The sequence below is a fragment of the Betta splendens genome, chromosome 11 (genome assembly GCF_900634795.4).
Source record: "Betta splendens chromosome 11, fBetSpl5.4, whole genome shotgun sequence".
NCBI lineage: Eukaryota > Metazoa > Chordata > Actinopteri > Anabantiformes > Osphronemidae > Betta > Betta splendens.
In genome coordinates, this window is record NC_040891.2 from 13,091,802 (window position 1) to 13,107,337 (window position 15,536).

The following is a 15,536-nucleotide window of genomic DNA, read 5'->3' on the forward strand; positions in this document are numbered from 1 at the left end:
GAATCTGACGGGAAGAGCAGCATATGTTTGCCTGGAGGCACAGGGAGAGATGGAGAACGGTCCCGCTGAGTGTGAGGTGGAGGGAGAGGATGAGGGGGGAGGAGGGGGAGGGAGGGAGGGAGTTAGGTTACAGAGAAGGAGATAAAGGGATGGTGGGGAATTGACACAGGAGAGTAATGAGATGGGAGGAGAGACGCGGAGATACGGCAGGTAGGGACGAGTGATGTTGGCGCGTGTGCGACGGCGACGCGTCTGCGCTGCGTCCCTGGAAAGTGGTAATTTCAGAGTCGCTCGAATGAAACGAGGGCCTGAACGGGCGGCGGTGTTTGGCTTGTTGGGCAGGTACGGCGTTCGCCTCCCTGAGCTCCTGCTGGAGGCCTGAGTGGCCCCCCGGGGTGCAGACAGAGGGTCTGACTCAGCAGAATAATAACAGCGATGGGCTGATTATTGGGTCGAGCCTCTGGAAGATTTGTTCTGGTTACATGGTTACTACAAAGAGAGAAGCCAAAACACTGGACCTCAGCATCTGTTGCTGCTAAACGTCATCCACCTCTGAAGCTCGGTCGCTCTAGGATGAGAGGAGTTTTGCATTCATTTAAAGTTTCACCTGACGACCTGACAATCAGCAGGGTTCATCCTCTGGGGACCCTCAATGTCTGCATCAAAATCAGCTGGCAGGACATTTTCTAGTTTTACTGCTTGTTTCTGTTTAATATCTCCGTGGTCTGTTGGTTTAGGACTGATGACATATTTCACCATATTCTGACATTTTATGGACAAAGCGTTTAATAGTTTAATCTCAGTGGTTTTTATATTAATCAATAATGAATTCAAGTGTTGGACGCGACCCGTGCCGTGACCTCCCTCTTGAAGACAGAATAGGATTTGCCTGCAGGGATTCATAAAAAGTGTCATTATTGAGACCGCGCGTCAGGACAGGAAGCGTTACGATAAAAAAACACACTAAAAGTGAATAAATATACATTATCGCCTGTGAATTTAAAAGACTTAAAGTGGACAGCGGCACTGGAAGGCGCCGGAAGGTGCCATTACATTTTATTGTTCCGATTTTTCAGGTCAAAACATAAAAATGCTCTCATGAAACTCAACCAATCAAAACACTTCTTAATTCTTTAATAATATATTACATTTATGCCATAACACAATAATAATAACAGTAATAACATTAATAATAAACATACACAAAGTACAAAATGATTTGTGTGATTTTAAGTTACCAACACATCAAAATTAAACAAAACTAATCTTCTTTAGCTGCCTTTGACTCCTCGTCATCCCTCCTAGTGAATCCAGAGAACCCAATTTCCCATGACCCCCAACTAAGAAGAACTACACAAGGAAGTCGTCCAAACAGCTGGAGTTAAAAGTCTCCCAAAGTTCCAGAGGAGCAAAGACCAGGTCGTTGTCTCGGATATGGCTTACGACTCTTCCCAGATGAGTTCAGTCCCAATAAAGAAGCGTTCAGGGGTGTGTGTGCGTGCGTGTGTGCGTGCGTGTGTGTGTGTGTGTTTGATGAAGGCAGGAGCTTCTAGAACACAGACACAAGTGACATGTTTACCAAATCAAATAAAATAAAAAAGGAGGGTAAGTGAAACCATATGTAGCAACTCATCCTGGCGTTTGGCAGGTTCCACCGTGACACAAACCAGCTGCCGAGAACAGAGGTCCATGTGCCAGAGCGAGGTGGTTGTGGACACACATTACAGTACAGATATCACCAGGACCCCGTCCTCCTCCGTGAGGCGGACCTCAGGGGTTCTGGGAGGTAAAAGTCTCAGTTTTTCTCCTGAGGGTGAAGGTGAGGACGCAGGGGGGCCTCGGCCCCCCCCCCCCCCCCCCCGGGTCCTCCCTCTACTTGCGGTGCTTCATCTCCTTGTCGTGGTGGCTCTTGCCGCCGCCCTCTCCCTTGTCCAGCATCTTGATGGCCTCCATCAGGTAGCTCTGGAAGGCGGAGAGCGCGGCGCAGATGGCCGGGGTGCCGAAGCCGTGGGTGAGCAGGCTGAAGTGGGTGAGGCTGCCCTGCACGCCGGGCTCCAGGCAGGGCGTGGGCCGGCTGCCGCCCAGCGGGGACCGGTCCTGGGACATCAGGTCCACGAACTCCTTACAGATCTCCCTGGACGAGGGGACACGGGCGTTAGGACAAGCTGGCCCCTGCGTGCAGGAAGGGGCAGCGGCGGCGGTGACTCACTTGGTGGCGAGCAGCATGCTGCGCCGCGTGGGCAGCTGCTCCGGGTCGCTCTGCCTGCACAGGTACTCGGCTGTGGCTCTGGCTGGAAACTCCGTCTCGCACACGTACCCGAAGTCTCGCGCCAGATGGACGGCCTCACCTGGAGGGGAGAGAGAGAGAGAGAGACAGGAACCCGGGATGAGCGTCAGAATAAAAGCTCTCAAATGATCAGTCAGTCAGAATAAAAGCTGTTAAATGGGCAACAATTGATTGACCGGTCGGGTCGGGTCGGGTCGGGACCAGGCCGGGCTGCAGTCGTTTCTCTCACTTTCACTGGGCAAACAGTTCACTGCTCTTTGGCTCAGAGAGGGCGCGTTCCTCAGATGACACCCACCCGAGTGTGTGCGCACGCGCACGTGTGTGTGCGGCCGCCCGTGCCGCCGTTGTTTATTCGTGGCTGCTCACGCGTGGAGATTTGTGTGTGAATATGTGTCTCCCCCTGTCAGGATGTATGCAGTGTGTGTGTGTGTGTGTGTGTGTGTGTGTGTGTGTGTGTGTGTGTGTGTGTGTGTGTGTCTGTGTGTGTGTGTCTGTGTGTGGTGTGGGGTGTGTGTGGTGCAGTTGCTGGGTGGTGTTGTGCTTTGTTGTGTGTGTGTGTCGAGTGTCTGTGTGTGCGTTTGTGTTTTGTGTGTGTGTGTGGTGTGTGTGTGTGGTGTGTGTGGTGTATGTGTGGTGTTGTGTGTGTGGGTGTGTGTGTCTGGGTGTGTGTTGCCGTGTGTCGTGTGTGTGTTTGTGTGTCTTGTGGTGGTGGTGTGTGTTTTGTGTGTGTGGGTGTGGTTGTGGTGTGGTGTTGTGGTGTGTGCTGTGTGTGTGTGTGTGTGTGTGTGTGTGTGTGTGTGTGATGTGTGGTGTGTGTGTGTGGTGTGTGTGGTGGTGGTGTGTGGTTTGGGTGTGTGTGTGGGTGTGTGTGTGCAGTGGTGTGTGTGTGTGTGTGTGTGGTGTGTGTGTGCGTTTTGCGTGTGTGTGTGTGTGTGTGCGTGTGCGTGCGTGTGTGTGTGTGCGTGTGTGTGTGTGTGTGTGTGCGCGCGCTGCCTACCCTCCACTAGAGATGTCAGCAGAGTGACGTTGGCCGCCTTGCGGCGCCCGGCGGGCAGGTTGAGGCCAATCTTCTCCAGACGCTCTCTCAGACATCGGCCACCATTCTTTGACTTGGCCCTGGGGGGAGGCAGGGAGACGGAGACGGAGAGAGCTCTTTTTAGGGGATGCTCCGTGTGTGCGCCTGTATCTTTGTATTACGTCGACGGCTGAATGTGTGTTTGAGCAAATTTGAAGCTGAAATCTCTCTCTGTTCCCTGTCAGCAGTGATCCCATCCTCTGCTGTCAGGGGTCTTTTCATCCTTTTAGACGATGCTTTGCTTTATTCTATCATGTCAACTTAAAAACACATTTATGCCGTAATAGTGGTAAAAATGGAAAAACATTTGGATTGAAAATACCAATTATCTGATGAGATCCCAACTCTCAGCTGGGATGGGATTCCTGATGATATTGTTTATTTTATTCTATATTTGACTCTATCTACATCTAACGGACTGGTGCCGGCTGCAGAACCGTTACCTCCCTTCAGATCTTTTAATTATGTCCTCTTAAAGTATTTCAGCCCTGAACCCAAATCACAAAGTTGCTTCAGGCCCTGAGGCTGAGGCTCATTAAACCCCATCGCTTCTCTTGTGATTTAGTCCCATGACCCATTTTGTGTCCCAAGCTCCACTTCACTTAAAACTGTTCCACCGCTTCGTGGAGAAAAAGAAGAGGAAGGTCTAAACGTATGGAGACAGAGCTCCTCCTCATCACAGCGATGAGGAACTTTAAGATTAGGTTGTTCTGTCGCACATTTCCTATGATTCCTGGTTGTGGACCTTGATTTTTAGCTTTAAAAATTTAAAAAGCAGGGGGTATAATTGACCTTGTTCATTTACTTTTATGCATGAATGAAAGATTATTCTAATCTCCTATTAAAACTAATCTCCCCCATAACAAAGTGGGCTGTTGTGAAGTTTGGTGTTGCAGCATCTGATAAAGACAGAAGATGAGGCTGATCCGCGTCTCGTGCCGGATCTCACCTGCGCAGGACCCCCCCCAGCAGAGACGCGTTGAGGCACTCGGGTGGAGACAGGCGCCGCTGCACTTCGCCGACCGTCACCTTGTACTTGGAGGTGGAGCTGAGCAGCGACAGCCGCCCGGGCACCGAACAGAACACCTCGGCCGGGTTGGACACGGCGCCCACGCCCAGGCCCTCCTTCCCGATGGACAGGGCCGACAGCGACGAGCCGTTGAGTTTGGACGGGATGGGAACTGGAGGAGAGACGGAGCGGGTCACGAAAAGCGGGATGTGGAGACAAAAAGCAGGCAGATGATGAATAAACATCAGCCTTAAACGTGTTCTGTGCGCCATGAATCTATTCAGTGTCATGTTCTCCCCTGTGCCGACAGCTCTAATTCTGGAGCGCTGCTTGTTGATTCTGTTGTTGCAACTGCAGGTGGTTACGTTTTGACGGCGCATTCTCAAATAGCTTTGTTTCACACCTTGGCGGCTTCACTTCACGCTCACTTTTCTGCACTGCGGTAAACTTTTAAGACTCCGATCGGCTTTGCTGTCCCCTTTTTCCGCAAATGGAGCAGAAGCGTCATTAAAGCGTGTCCCTGAATCCGCAAACCTGTTGCGCCACTGCATCCAGATGATGATGATGATGATGATGATGATGATGATGCGTGTTGGTGCAGATCTGCTGGGATGAAACCGAGCAACTAATTCCCCCGCAGATTAAACCACGCGTCATTTCGCGCGATGACGTCATCAACCTTTCATCTGAGGCTCACAGCGGGTCGCCACCAGCATTTAGTGAACTAGCAGAAAGTGCGTGACACACGCGAGACGACGGACACGAACGTGGTTTCCGACCCATGACGTAAGAAAGAGACGGACTAGAATATATTTTTTACAGGGCGTTTTGTTCCCTGTCGCCTCTTTTCCTGGTGGCGCCGGCTTTTTCCTCTCTCTTCCTGATCCGAGGATGATGTTATCTGCGCGTCTGTGTGCTGCGCACTGTGCAGGCGGTGGGTGGCCTCCTCGTGACACCCCGCTGCGCCGCAGACTCCAGAACTAGAAGGGAAGAACTCCCCTCGTTCACGCGCAGCCGGCGAGGCCGCAGCGGCAGTTTCCTCCAACGCTCCCTCTCCTTTGTCACCCCCCCCCCCCCCCCCCTTCATTCCGTCTTGTTCTCTTCTCCCCCCGTTGGAGTTTCTTATTCATGAGCGCTTCTGGTTTGTTCTGCCGTCTGACTGTAAGTGCTTGCTGGGGAAGCTGATCAATTCTAAGGCAAACAGAATTAATGTCACTTCATCAAATGACTGGCTGATGTGCAGCGGCAGTTCTATCAGGAATGTGGGAAGCTTCTCTTCGGGGACTTCATCTGGAGACTTACATCCTCATTGTTGTGGAAACTTTAGGAGCTGTTTCAATAGTGGGAATCGCTGCTGTACATTTGAAGTCACAACAATGTTTGAGGATAATTTGAAGGTCATTTAAAGAAAGGACCCACTATCTTTATGAACAGTTTAACAGCAAGAGCTGGTTTTATTCTCACAATCGACGTCACTTCAACTTGCTTCGGAGCAAGTGTTCACTTTTTTGCACATCTGCACAAGGACTGGGCTCAGTTTGGCTTTTCGCAGTATCTCGCTCCACCAGCTGTAAATCCAACTTGAATTTTCTAATCGTGCCCCTGTGTCTTCTGCCGCTCCGACTCTGTAATATTACAGCGATCATACTCTGCAAATTTCCCCTCAACTCCTCTTTTATCATGTGCCCCTCCCTTGTCTTCTTTGCCCCACTTCGCTCTCCTCTTCACTCTAATCCCTCGCTCGCTCGCTCGCTCTCTCCCTCACACACACTCTCTCATATGACCATGAACAGTTCATTAAGAATGTGTGCCTTTGGGGTGAAGTCTGCAGCTGAGTATTAGAGGACTTCTTGACTTCAAATGAAATAGCAAAACAGAATTATTTATAGTGTGTGTGTGTGTGTGTGTGTGTGTGTGTGTGTGTGTGTGTGTGTGCGTGTGTGTGTGGCAGTGAGATAGATAGACTGGTGTTAGAGTGCCCCTAAACACAAAAACCCCTTCAGCATGTATAGCACAATTATATAGGTGCACACTTAGACACAAATGCACACATACACACTCAATCCATCTCTCCTGTCTCTCTCTCTCTCTCTCTCTCACACACACACACACACACACACACACACACACACACACACAGCTCAGCACCTCTTACCTTTTTTAATGACAGAGTGGTCGAGGATGCCCAAGGCTGATCCTTCCTCCATTCCCTGTGTCAGACAGACAGACAGTCACTATCATTTATACACACACACAAACACACACAGTCTGACATTCTCAGGCCAAAGCAAGATGGAGGGAGCAATTTTTTTAAAGATCTAGATACAAATAAATAATAAAATAGGTTTAGTATATTTATACATTGATTATATTTTCACAGCTGAACAACAGGAAACATGTAATTACTCTAAATTAAACGTACATTTTTATGTTACAAAGCTTTATTGTTAGAAAACTGTTAACAAAAATATTTCAAACGTACAAGGCTGTCTTTGTTAAAAATTCAGATAATCATTTCAGTATCTCTAAAATTACTAAATTTAAATGAACAATTTAAAAAACATTTATAGCCAATAGCCTGTGCTTTTATAATTGGATTTAATATGTGAATATATATTTCGGTCTCTGCAGTTGTAATTAGGACAAATTGTATAAAAACTAAACTGTGATTCAGTGACGATCAAAAACAGCCACCACAAAGTATTCAGTGAAGGAACACTATTATTTATTCGCTCTTTTCATTTCCTAAGAATAAACGTCTTGCAGGGCGATGTCTCCTTTGTGCTGAATTTATAAGACGGTTCAAACGCGAAGGATTTAATCCATTAATCAAATGAAGGTCCTTGTCAAGAGGGAGCGTTTAACAGTAACATGCCCGGGTTGACTCCTCGCCTGGCGCCGCTCTCACACGTTTCTTTCCTATTAATGACCGTGCAGATCAATTGGTTTCGCTGTGTTTTTCTGCGAGGGGGCAACAAACAGCGTCTGCAGCTGCACCTGCTGCAGGGAAGCTGACTGCTCAATAAACCATAGAAACTATTCTTCCCCTGAAACCTGCAGAAGGCGAAAGGGCTGCCTGCACGAGGCGCACAAGCACTTTGTCTCTGTGCGGGACGTCGGATAGTGATGGACGCATGTTGGGATGAATTACAAAGTGATATTTGCCACCTCGCCAATTTTATTATTAAGGGAAAATAAGAGAGGGTAGAAAATGATTTATTTAGGATTTAATAAGCCATAACAGTTTCAGCCTAAACGTGAACTGGTTAAAAAGACACTACATTTCACTGGTACTTTAAATGTGGTAAAATAAAATCCAACACTTCAAGTTAAATCCGTTGTGTATTTCAGCCTCTAATTGCAGCGCGCAAATGCTTATATTTTCCCTTATTTAAATGGTCAAACTACAAAATAATGTAGATTTATAAACAATTAAAATAAAATAATTTTAAAGGGTGCAAATTTTGTAAAAATACAAAACGAAGACGTTGAAAATTAAGAGTCTTAATTCAAAAATATTTTAATCGTAGTGATATTTGGAGGTAGAATAAAACACAGGCCTTTATCGCCTTGGGGCCTGATGCCTCCATCCGTATATTTTTAAAAACGAGGTATATGTTTAAATATAATAATTACTTGCATTAAAAATGATCGAATCGAAAAAACGAAAAAAAAGTTGTCTTTATAACCACCCTTTTGAAATCTGAACAATATGTGTGTGAGTGATTTTAACGCTACCAAAACAAAAAGGTAAAAAAAAGTCAATAAACAATCAGTTACCTGAAGATCCTCCAGGCCGTGATGTCCCAGGTGCATCCCGAGAGGACCGTCGCCGAGTGCGGCAGCCCCCTCCCCGAGACCGTGCAGCAGCCGAGGGACAGCTGGATACTCCCGCCGGGGGTCGAGGCTCAGAGCCCGGTGAGACTGTGACAAGAGCCCCCCCTCCTCGGAACGCGACCTCTGCGAGTGCCACGCCGCTTGCTGGTGCTGATGGATGGAGTTGATGGAGGGGTACGGGTCTGACAGGTGGGAATAGGCCGAGTCCTGCGTCTGCGAGTACGGCAGGGAGGACTGCGGGTAGGGGGGAGGGAAGTAGGGGGGCTGGAAGTCGGAGGCCGGAGTGTGGCATAGCGGAGGAGCCGAGGAGTAGGCGGCCTGGTTCAGGGAGGACAGCTGGGAGAGGCGCCCGCTCGGCGAAGAGCCGCTCAGTCCGTCTGCGCGGTCCTGCGGAGAATGGAGAGGCGAGCGTCACATCCGCAGCTTTAACAGAGAGCTGCGAACGGGACTGAGCGTAATAAAAGAGCGCTGGCAAATGCTGTCTGTGTTGCCTCAAAATGATAGCGAAAATAGAAACAGTAATAGCACAAAAACAAACTTGTACAAAATGCTTAAACTTTTCAGCCGAGACAAAACAACCCAAAATAAATATATTTGCATTTTATGAGCGGGATGGAAATAGCAGCAGCGCTTGAAGTGATGCGCGCTGGCAGGAGACGCCGTCGGCGTCGCTGCTGAACAGCGTCAGAAAGGTCACGGCCACCGCGAAGCGGCGCAAAGGACAGGTAATGCGCAGCCACAACACGTCGCTGCGGGAGCTGCGGGAGCTGCGGGAGGAGGAGCTGCGGTTATTTACAGACGCGCAGCGCGTCTGTAAATAACCCGCCGCGGCGCGCGCGCAGCCACGCTGACCCCCACGCGTGGAAATTCGAGAAACGGCTTCATTCACGATGACAAGTGGCAGAAATCAGAGCGCGGCTTCAACTTTACGCGTCTGTCACCGTCATGTGGGCGAAGCAGCAGCGCGTCACAGTGAGAGGAGACGGAGCCCACATATCGGCCCAGACACATCCTGCTGGGATTGGATTCTGTTAAAAGCTGGGTCACCGAGATCAATGGTGCTGAGCCGAACACTGTCCATTATGAGCCAACCGACGTGGGCCGCTGTCAGGCTGAACACACGCAAACACACGCAAACACACGCAACACACGCAAACACACGCAAACACACGCAACACACGCAAACACACGCACACACACGCAAACACACGCACACACGCACACACACGCACACACACACAAACACACACACACACACACACACACACACACACACACACACACACACACACACACCGCTATGCGCGTTTCTGATCCATTTCCAGCAAGGCTTTTATTGTACGGAGTCTCCGTTGGAAAGTCAACTGTCACCCGCTCTCACTTGCTCTGACACCGCGCAGACAAAGAGCATCTCTGCGGACAGATGCGCAGCGCAACAGTAAACTCGCAGTCAGTCTAGCGCATTGGGAAGAAAGATTTGGAAAGTGTAAAAGGCAAATTCACCAGAAATGTATTTAGCAAAAAAATCTAAATTAATTTACATTATTATTTACCAAAAGTCGTTTAATTTCAGACGTTTAAAAATCCAAAGTGAGAGACTTTTTGTGTTTTAAGTAATTGCACATATTACGCGCGTAATAAGATTAAATCCTTTATGCCTTAAATTGACTTAGACGTTTCATCCGCGACCAACAGACTTCGTTCTGTCCATTAAATGTGTTTGTCAAACTCACCATAGCAGAATAGGTGTGGATTAACATCTGGACCGCTCTGGATGCCCCCAAATTCAAAATTCAACAGGATGCGCAGACTTTCAGGCCACTGAACGGAACCACCAGAACCCGGGAGCTGTAATCCAGACCGCGTCAACGCTCCATTAAACTCAGCGGCGTTATTTACTCTTCCTTATCTCCCAACGCGCTGGAGAAGAGCTGCGGCCAGACACTCACGCGCACACAACACTCAGAGTCCCAGCAGCTCCATGAGCGCACTACTTATAGTCGTTGCGCGCACCCGGCAGAATGAGGGGAGGGGTCGACAGGGTCCACTTCTCTTAAAGAGATATATTCATTCAATTATTGCTCGTTAATTCATACACCCTGACATTTTATTGGTTTCTTCCCCAAAAGAGAACATCTGATAAATTTTACTCAGCCTTGTACGCATGACAAACATTTATTTTTATTTGGTTACGCTTCCAAATCCAGTATTTAACATGACGTCTGGGTTCGTATTTGCTGTAAATTGTAAAGTGAAGTGATGAATATTTCTCTGACCCATTTCTCCAGATAAATCCACACTGACTCACTTCCAGACTAAATGTTCGATTACGGCCCAACCGTCCCTCAAACGCTCCACCGTAAACAGCCTTTACGCAAAGATGGACTAAAACACACCATCAAAAGCCGCTGAGCGCCTTCTTGCAACAAAGGAAACAGAAAACTTTGGGTTTGTTTTACCTGGAAACTGTCGGTCTTGGTTCGTGATTTCCAGAGCATGGCGGTGGCGGTGGCGGAGGCTCAGTCTGGGAGTCAAGCTGCAGCTGAGGGGTTAATGTGACGCGATGGATGGAGAGGAGACGGGCTGAGGTGGGAGAGGAGTGAGTTAGTTTGAGGGGCGACGCACGAGTTTTTGTTCGGATGAGTCACAGAGCGACAGATAGACGATGGGGAAGGAGGGGTGAAAAGAGGGCGGGAGGTGACACGAGTCGAGAGGAGGTGGCGAAAACTTTTTCTACGGTGGGATCACTGGATAAGACTGCATGAATAAACATGAGTCACGGAGCGTTTCCTTCATTTGAATCCGTGCATTATTTATAATCGCTGATTGGCTGCGGTGTTAAAATGAAACTGGGTTGCCGCATAAAATAAAAAAGTTACATTTAATTAATGGTAAATTATTGGAAACAAGACAAGCAGTAGATTTTAGGTTAAAAAAGGTTCAAGATGAACAACACGGACTTAATTTCAGAGCTAGTGAAGTTAGAAAACGGATTTATATACAATCCATCGTAGCAGTGAAATAAAGAAAGTGTCATTTCCATTTTTCCGGCGTTAGACTCCAAATCTGAGGCGACACCACCCACAGAACCCGGTGAAGCCGAGACTGGCAGGATGAGAAGCAGAGCAGCTGACTTCCCTTTAATGCCCCATCCCCGCTTTGCCACGTCAGGGGAGGAACCCCGCTGGGGACCGCAGGTGCGCTTCCAGGTAGGTGCGTTCGATTCAGACTCCCCTTTCTGACAGGTGGTCATGTGACTTGGCGAGCACGTCCAACCACCACTATAAAACAGAGAGAGAGGAGTTTGTGCTCCAACTTTGTGGAACTTCAGCACAAGTCCCACGGCACCACCTTGTGGTGGACTCATGAACATGGAGCGTTCCTCCTGCCTGGCGAAGGGACCATTATGACGTTGCTACAGATCACACACATTTCCCCACTTGCATTAGTTTATTAAATGACTATACATTCCAGCATTAACATTTTTCAGCTCCCACTGACTTCTTCAGGTTCCTCATATGGTTCAACACTCCTCTCTCATTCTTCACCATCATGTCTCTGACTTCCTGTTTACAGAGAGGGCATTGTTCCGCCACAGCACACAGAGCTTCCTCCAGCGCATCCTGCGTGTGCTGCTCGGGTAGCGCGCTGCACTGAGCCAGCATGGCCAGGGTGTGTTTGAGCCAACCCTCCTCTCGGACCAGCGTGACGACCCAGGGCTGAGCGCGGACGCAGCCTCCCAGAGCCTGGACACCCAACCTCCAGAGCTCCGCGGCCTCCTCCCAGCTCTCCTCCCAGCTGTGGCTCACCATTACTGGGGCTGGGCTGGAGCTGGAGTCCAGGGCGCTGCGGAGGAACCGGAGAGCTGTGGAAAAGAAGCGCCTCTGGCTAGCCTCAACCCATTCTAAAAAGATAGATCAGTTTATTTAGTTTATATAAGAAGGTACTTCACTGTGGAGAAATACAGTTGAACACACACTAATGGAAAATATAGATTCACTGTAACACACTATAGAGTTTATGCACATTTTTATATGAAAAAGTCGATACGTAACCAATTAAAAATAAAGGCCGTTTCACCTGATTGAGATGATTTGAGTCGACCCATCATAAGCCCCAGTGTGCAGTAATTTGCTGCCAGGACCAGCAGGTGAGATTTATACACCAAAACTGGAAGAGCGTCACTCAGAAGGGCCTCCAGTTTTCTGAAACATGGGTCCTTTCTAACCAACAGAAAACAGAAGGAGTTTGGCATTCATCCAAAAACAGATTATTTAAGTGGTAAAGCATCTGTAAAGCAGCTACCTGACTCTTTCTGGCTCCGTGACAGTGAAGTTGAGCAAAGCTGAGCAGGCTGTCTCCATGCTGGGATCTCTGGCTCCACCCCCACTTTTCCCTTTGAGGGAAGTCCACCTCTGTGACAGAAAGTCCACCAGCAGCGCCGGGGTGTCGAGGGTGAGCAGCGCCTTCCTTGGACCTTCCTCCGCGGACAGGTGGCACAAAGCGGGTAGAAGATACCTATTGGAGTAGAACCAGGATGTGAAGGAGGAAATTAAGAAAATAACACATGACATAACAAACCTTTTCATCGGTTCTCTGGGGATTCTCTACCTTAGAGCTTCTCTGCCCGTCCAGGACCCTCTGTCCTCACCCACAGACACTGAGGCCATCCACTCAGAGAGGCCCTGCTCTAGGCTCTCGCCTTGCAGGTGGCTGCGGCTGTAGCCAATTAAAAACGGCAGCAGGCCGGTCACCTCCTCCTTCAAGCAGGACGTCTCCTCGGCCAGCCACGAGCACAGACAGCGGAATGTGGCGAAGATGAAAGGGTCATCATAGCGGCTAGCATCGACCTTGGAGAACAGGAAGAGACGAGGGTGTGTCTTCAGGGCAGTAATAGGAATTATTCATACACACTCCCAGCAGGGCACCGTGGCTTAAACGGGTCTTTTTTCTGTTGTTTTTCCTTCCTAGTACGCCTCACGCAAGTACAACAAAGAATAGGGGATGACTAATAGAAATAAAATGTGGTCCTCTCACATGTTGCAGGTGGTAGATTACAGCAGAGAAGGCCTCCTCCAACACTCCAAGCACCTGCCTGCTCTGCTGCAGACTGAGTGAAGACATGTGAGGAGATGCAGGTGCTGATGGCAGCCCTTGACTGCAGGCCTGCTCTATGGCCGCCTCCATGATTCTGTAACAGCCTGAGAATAACAAGACTCGGATTATTACTCAGAGTTTTTTTTACTGGCCCCAGTCATAAATAGAACCACAGACCCGCAGACTTTTGACTTTTCAAAGTCTCTATTTGAAACAATCAAAAAGCAAACTACCTGTGAGTGTGTGCTGTAGTTCTGGGCTCAGCTGGTCACCAGGTGGTTCCTCCAAACCCATTCTGACCTCCACACAGGCCCGATTCACCAGTAAGCAGCAGAACTTTGGAGGTCCCACCACATCCCAGCCATAGAAATCCAGCAGACATGCACAGAGGACCAGGATTGGCCCAATCTGTTTTGGTGTCAACTTCGCCTGTACCATGGGTCTTAACGCTCCCCACAGACGGCTCACGACTTCCTTCAGCTTCTCAGTCTCTACCTGGGCTCCAACTGGGGGAAGGAACTGCGCCAACTGGGAACACATGTCCAGCCTAGCTTGGTCTTTGGACTGGCAGAAGTCTTTGGAGAGCCTGACCAGTAGAGCGAGGAGTTCTGCAGGGTGTTTGCGCCACGCTTTTTCTTTTGTCTCACCTAGAAGGAGGCAAGCGAGCAAAGCAAGGCCCCTGTCGTGGCTCAGAGTCTGGTTCTGTTCCACTGCGTGGCACAAAGCAGGAACTGCCCCCCTACTCAGCAGCTGGTCAGGACCTCTGGGTAGAGCGCACACAGCTGTCAGAACCTGGTAGCAGTCAGCGGCCATGTCCTCATCCAGCCTGGAAGCCGCTGCACTCTCTGCTGACTGGTCTTTATAATCAGAACCACCCCCCGTCTCTGCAGCTTCACTCTGCGCCTGCTTCTGCTGGTCTGACACGGGACCGTCGGCTACGAAGCCCAGCAGGAGCGGGACGGTGGTTAGAAGCTGAGGATGTGAGGCCATGTCTGGCTCTGTGCTCAGAGCAGCCAACAGAGCTGTGCCCAGGGAGAGCAGTTCCTGGGGCGGGGAATCAGAACGATCACCCCCTCGGACTGCGGTCACCAGGAGTCGAGCGGGTAGGTTGAGTCCCACTGCCTCAAAGATGCGCCTTAACGTGGGCCTGTCTAGTCGGCTTGCTGGGCACAGTCTGGTAATCTGCGAGATGGAGAGAACGACAAACCGGTCACTGAAGGCTGTAGGGTGTGACTCACCACACATCTAGACACTTACCATCAGAAGAGCTGCTAATGTGTGACTGTCGTTTCTAGCATCTTTAAGCACATGGAGACATCTCTCCATCACCTCTCTCTGGGCTTCAGTCAAACCACCTCCAGCATCGCTATCCAAGTCAACGCCACCTTCGCCTTCCCCATTGCCTTGTTCATCTCGACTCTGACCGCTCGTGTCGGAACTGTCAGCCATCGTGACCGTGGTAAATATCTAATAGAGAAAAGGGTAAGTAGCGTTAAACTTTACAACGAATAAAGTTGCATAATTTTTGTTCTTAGCTGTGTCTGTCAGAACAATCTTTGAGAGGCGTTTAAATATGAATATATTTCCCTGGACATGTGTTCCCAAGTAAAACAACTTACTTTATTGACAACTCCCTCACATGCGACAACACAGCTCGAACGCACCGCTCGTCAAAATAGAGCAGCAATAAACCAATAAAAACGACCCAAACATATAGACGAGCCAATAGCAGAAGAGGTCGTTGGAAGGCGACGGCGCCATTTTGGCCCGTGCAGCAACGTCGGAAAGCTACTTTTTCTTCTTCTTCTGAGGTTTGACGGCAGCCGTCATCCAAAATTGTTGCATTGCTGCCACCTACAGGAAATCTCAAATCCTCATAATCAGACCCGATGATCTCAGGAATATAAAAACAAGTCGCCTGTCATTATTTCACGTAGCGCCTTTACTTTCATTCCTCTCTTGCTGAAATCCTCCATCATTACTTCCTTTTCATGGCTGGATCTTCTACAACTCATCATCCCATGTTCCAGTTTCCAGCTCCTGACATTTCCTGCACAGCCCGTCGTGTTTCCCCAATATACGTAATGTACTAACGTCGGGGTGAAAGAACACATTTATACAATTCATTAAGACCAGTATTGCTACTGAAGTCAATTAAAGATTTCGCTGTCGGTCGGTAAGTGACGCATGGCGAAAGGAGCCTCGTTCAGCTCATCCGCTTCCGTTTCTTT

At 49.1% G+C, this 15,536-nt stretch overlaps 2 protein-coding genes across 4 annotated transcripts; both read right to left on the reverse strand.

The window, feature by feature from the left end:
- Positions 1-1,117: 1,117 nt before the first annotated feature.
- Positions 1,118-11,498, reverse strand: tfap2e (transcription factor AP-2 epsilon). 2 transcript variants are annotated; one of them, XM_055512644.1, is made up of 8 exons: positions 10,668-11,498; positions 9,942-10,056; positions 8,152-8,595; positions 6,527-6,581; positions 4,312-4,543; positions 3,285-3,403; positions 2,210-2,348; positions 1,118-2,134 (listed from the first exon to the last, which is right to left on the reverse strand). In XM_055512644.1, the coding sequence occupies exons 2-8, from the start codon at positions 9,966-9,968 to the stop codon at positions 1,873-1,875; spliced, it is 1,278 nt and encodes a 425-aa protein (XP_055368619.1). In that variant the 5' UTR covers positions 9,969-10,056; positions 10,668-11,498; the 3' UTR covers positions 1,118-1,872. The 2 variants fall into 2 exon arrangements, with proteins under 2 accessions (XP_055368619.1, XP_029022480.1); XM_029166647.3 differs by lacking the exon at positions 9,942-10,056.
- A 141-nt stretch (positions 11,499-11,639) lies between these two features.
- Positions 11,640-15,501, reverse strand: ncdn (neurochondrin). 2 transcript variants are annotated; one of them, XM_041072748.2, is made up of 8 exons: positions 15,252-15,501; positions 14,563-14,772; positions 13,539-14,487; positions 13,246-13,409; positions 12,820-13,058; positions 12,514-12,726; positions 12,289-12,431; positions 11,640-12,112 (listed from the first exon to the last, which is right to left on the reverse strand). In XM_041072748.2, exons 1-8 carry the CDS (start codon positions 15,417-15,419, stop codon positions 11,685-11,687), a joined length of 2,514 nt encoding a protein of 837 aa, XP_040928682.1. In that variant the 5' UTR covers positions 15,420-15,501; the 3' UTR covers positions 11,640-11,684. The 2 variants fall into 2 exon arrangements, with proteins under 2 accessions (XP_040928682.1, XP_040928683.1); XM_041072749.2 differs by lacking the exon at positions 15,252-15,501 and adding an exon at positions 14,925-15,235.
- Positions 15,502-15,536: the final 35 nt, after the last annotated feature.

Coding starts and splice junctions, on each gene's coding strand:
- ncdn (XM_041072748.2), bottom strand. CDS start 15,419: ATGTGTTCTTTCACCCCGACGTTAGTACATTACGTATATTGGGGAAAC. Junction 14,773..15,251: donor TCAGCAAGAGAGGAATGAAA/GTAAAGGCGCTA, acceptor TTTCTCTATTAG/ATATTTACCACGGTCACGAT. Junction 14,488..14,562: donor CATTAGCAGCTCTTCTGATG/GTAAGTGTCTAG, acceptor TCCATCTCGCAG/ATTACCAGACTGTGCCCAGC.
- tfap2e (XM_029166647.3), bottom strand. CDS start 10,706: ATGCTCTGGAAATCACGAACCAAGACCGACAGTTTCCAG. Junction 6,582..8,151: donor ACGGCCTGGAGGATCTTCAG/GTAACTGATTGT, acceptor TGTCTGACACAG/GGAATGGAGGAAGGATCAGC. Junction 2,135..2,209: donor AGCATGCTGCTCGCCACCAA/GTGAGTCACCGC, acceptor CCCCTCGTCCAG/GGAGATCTGTAAGGAGTTCG.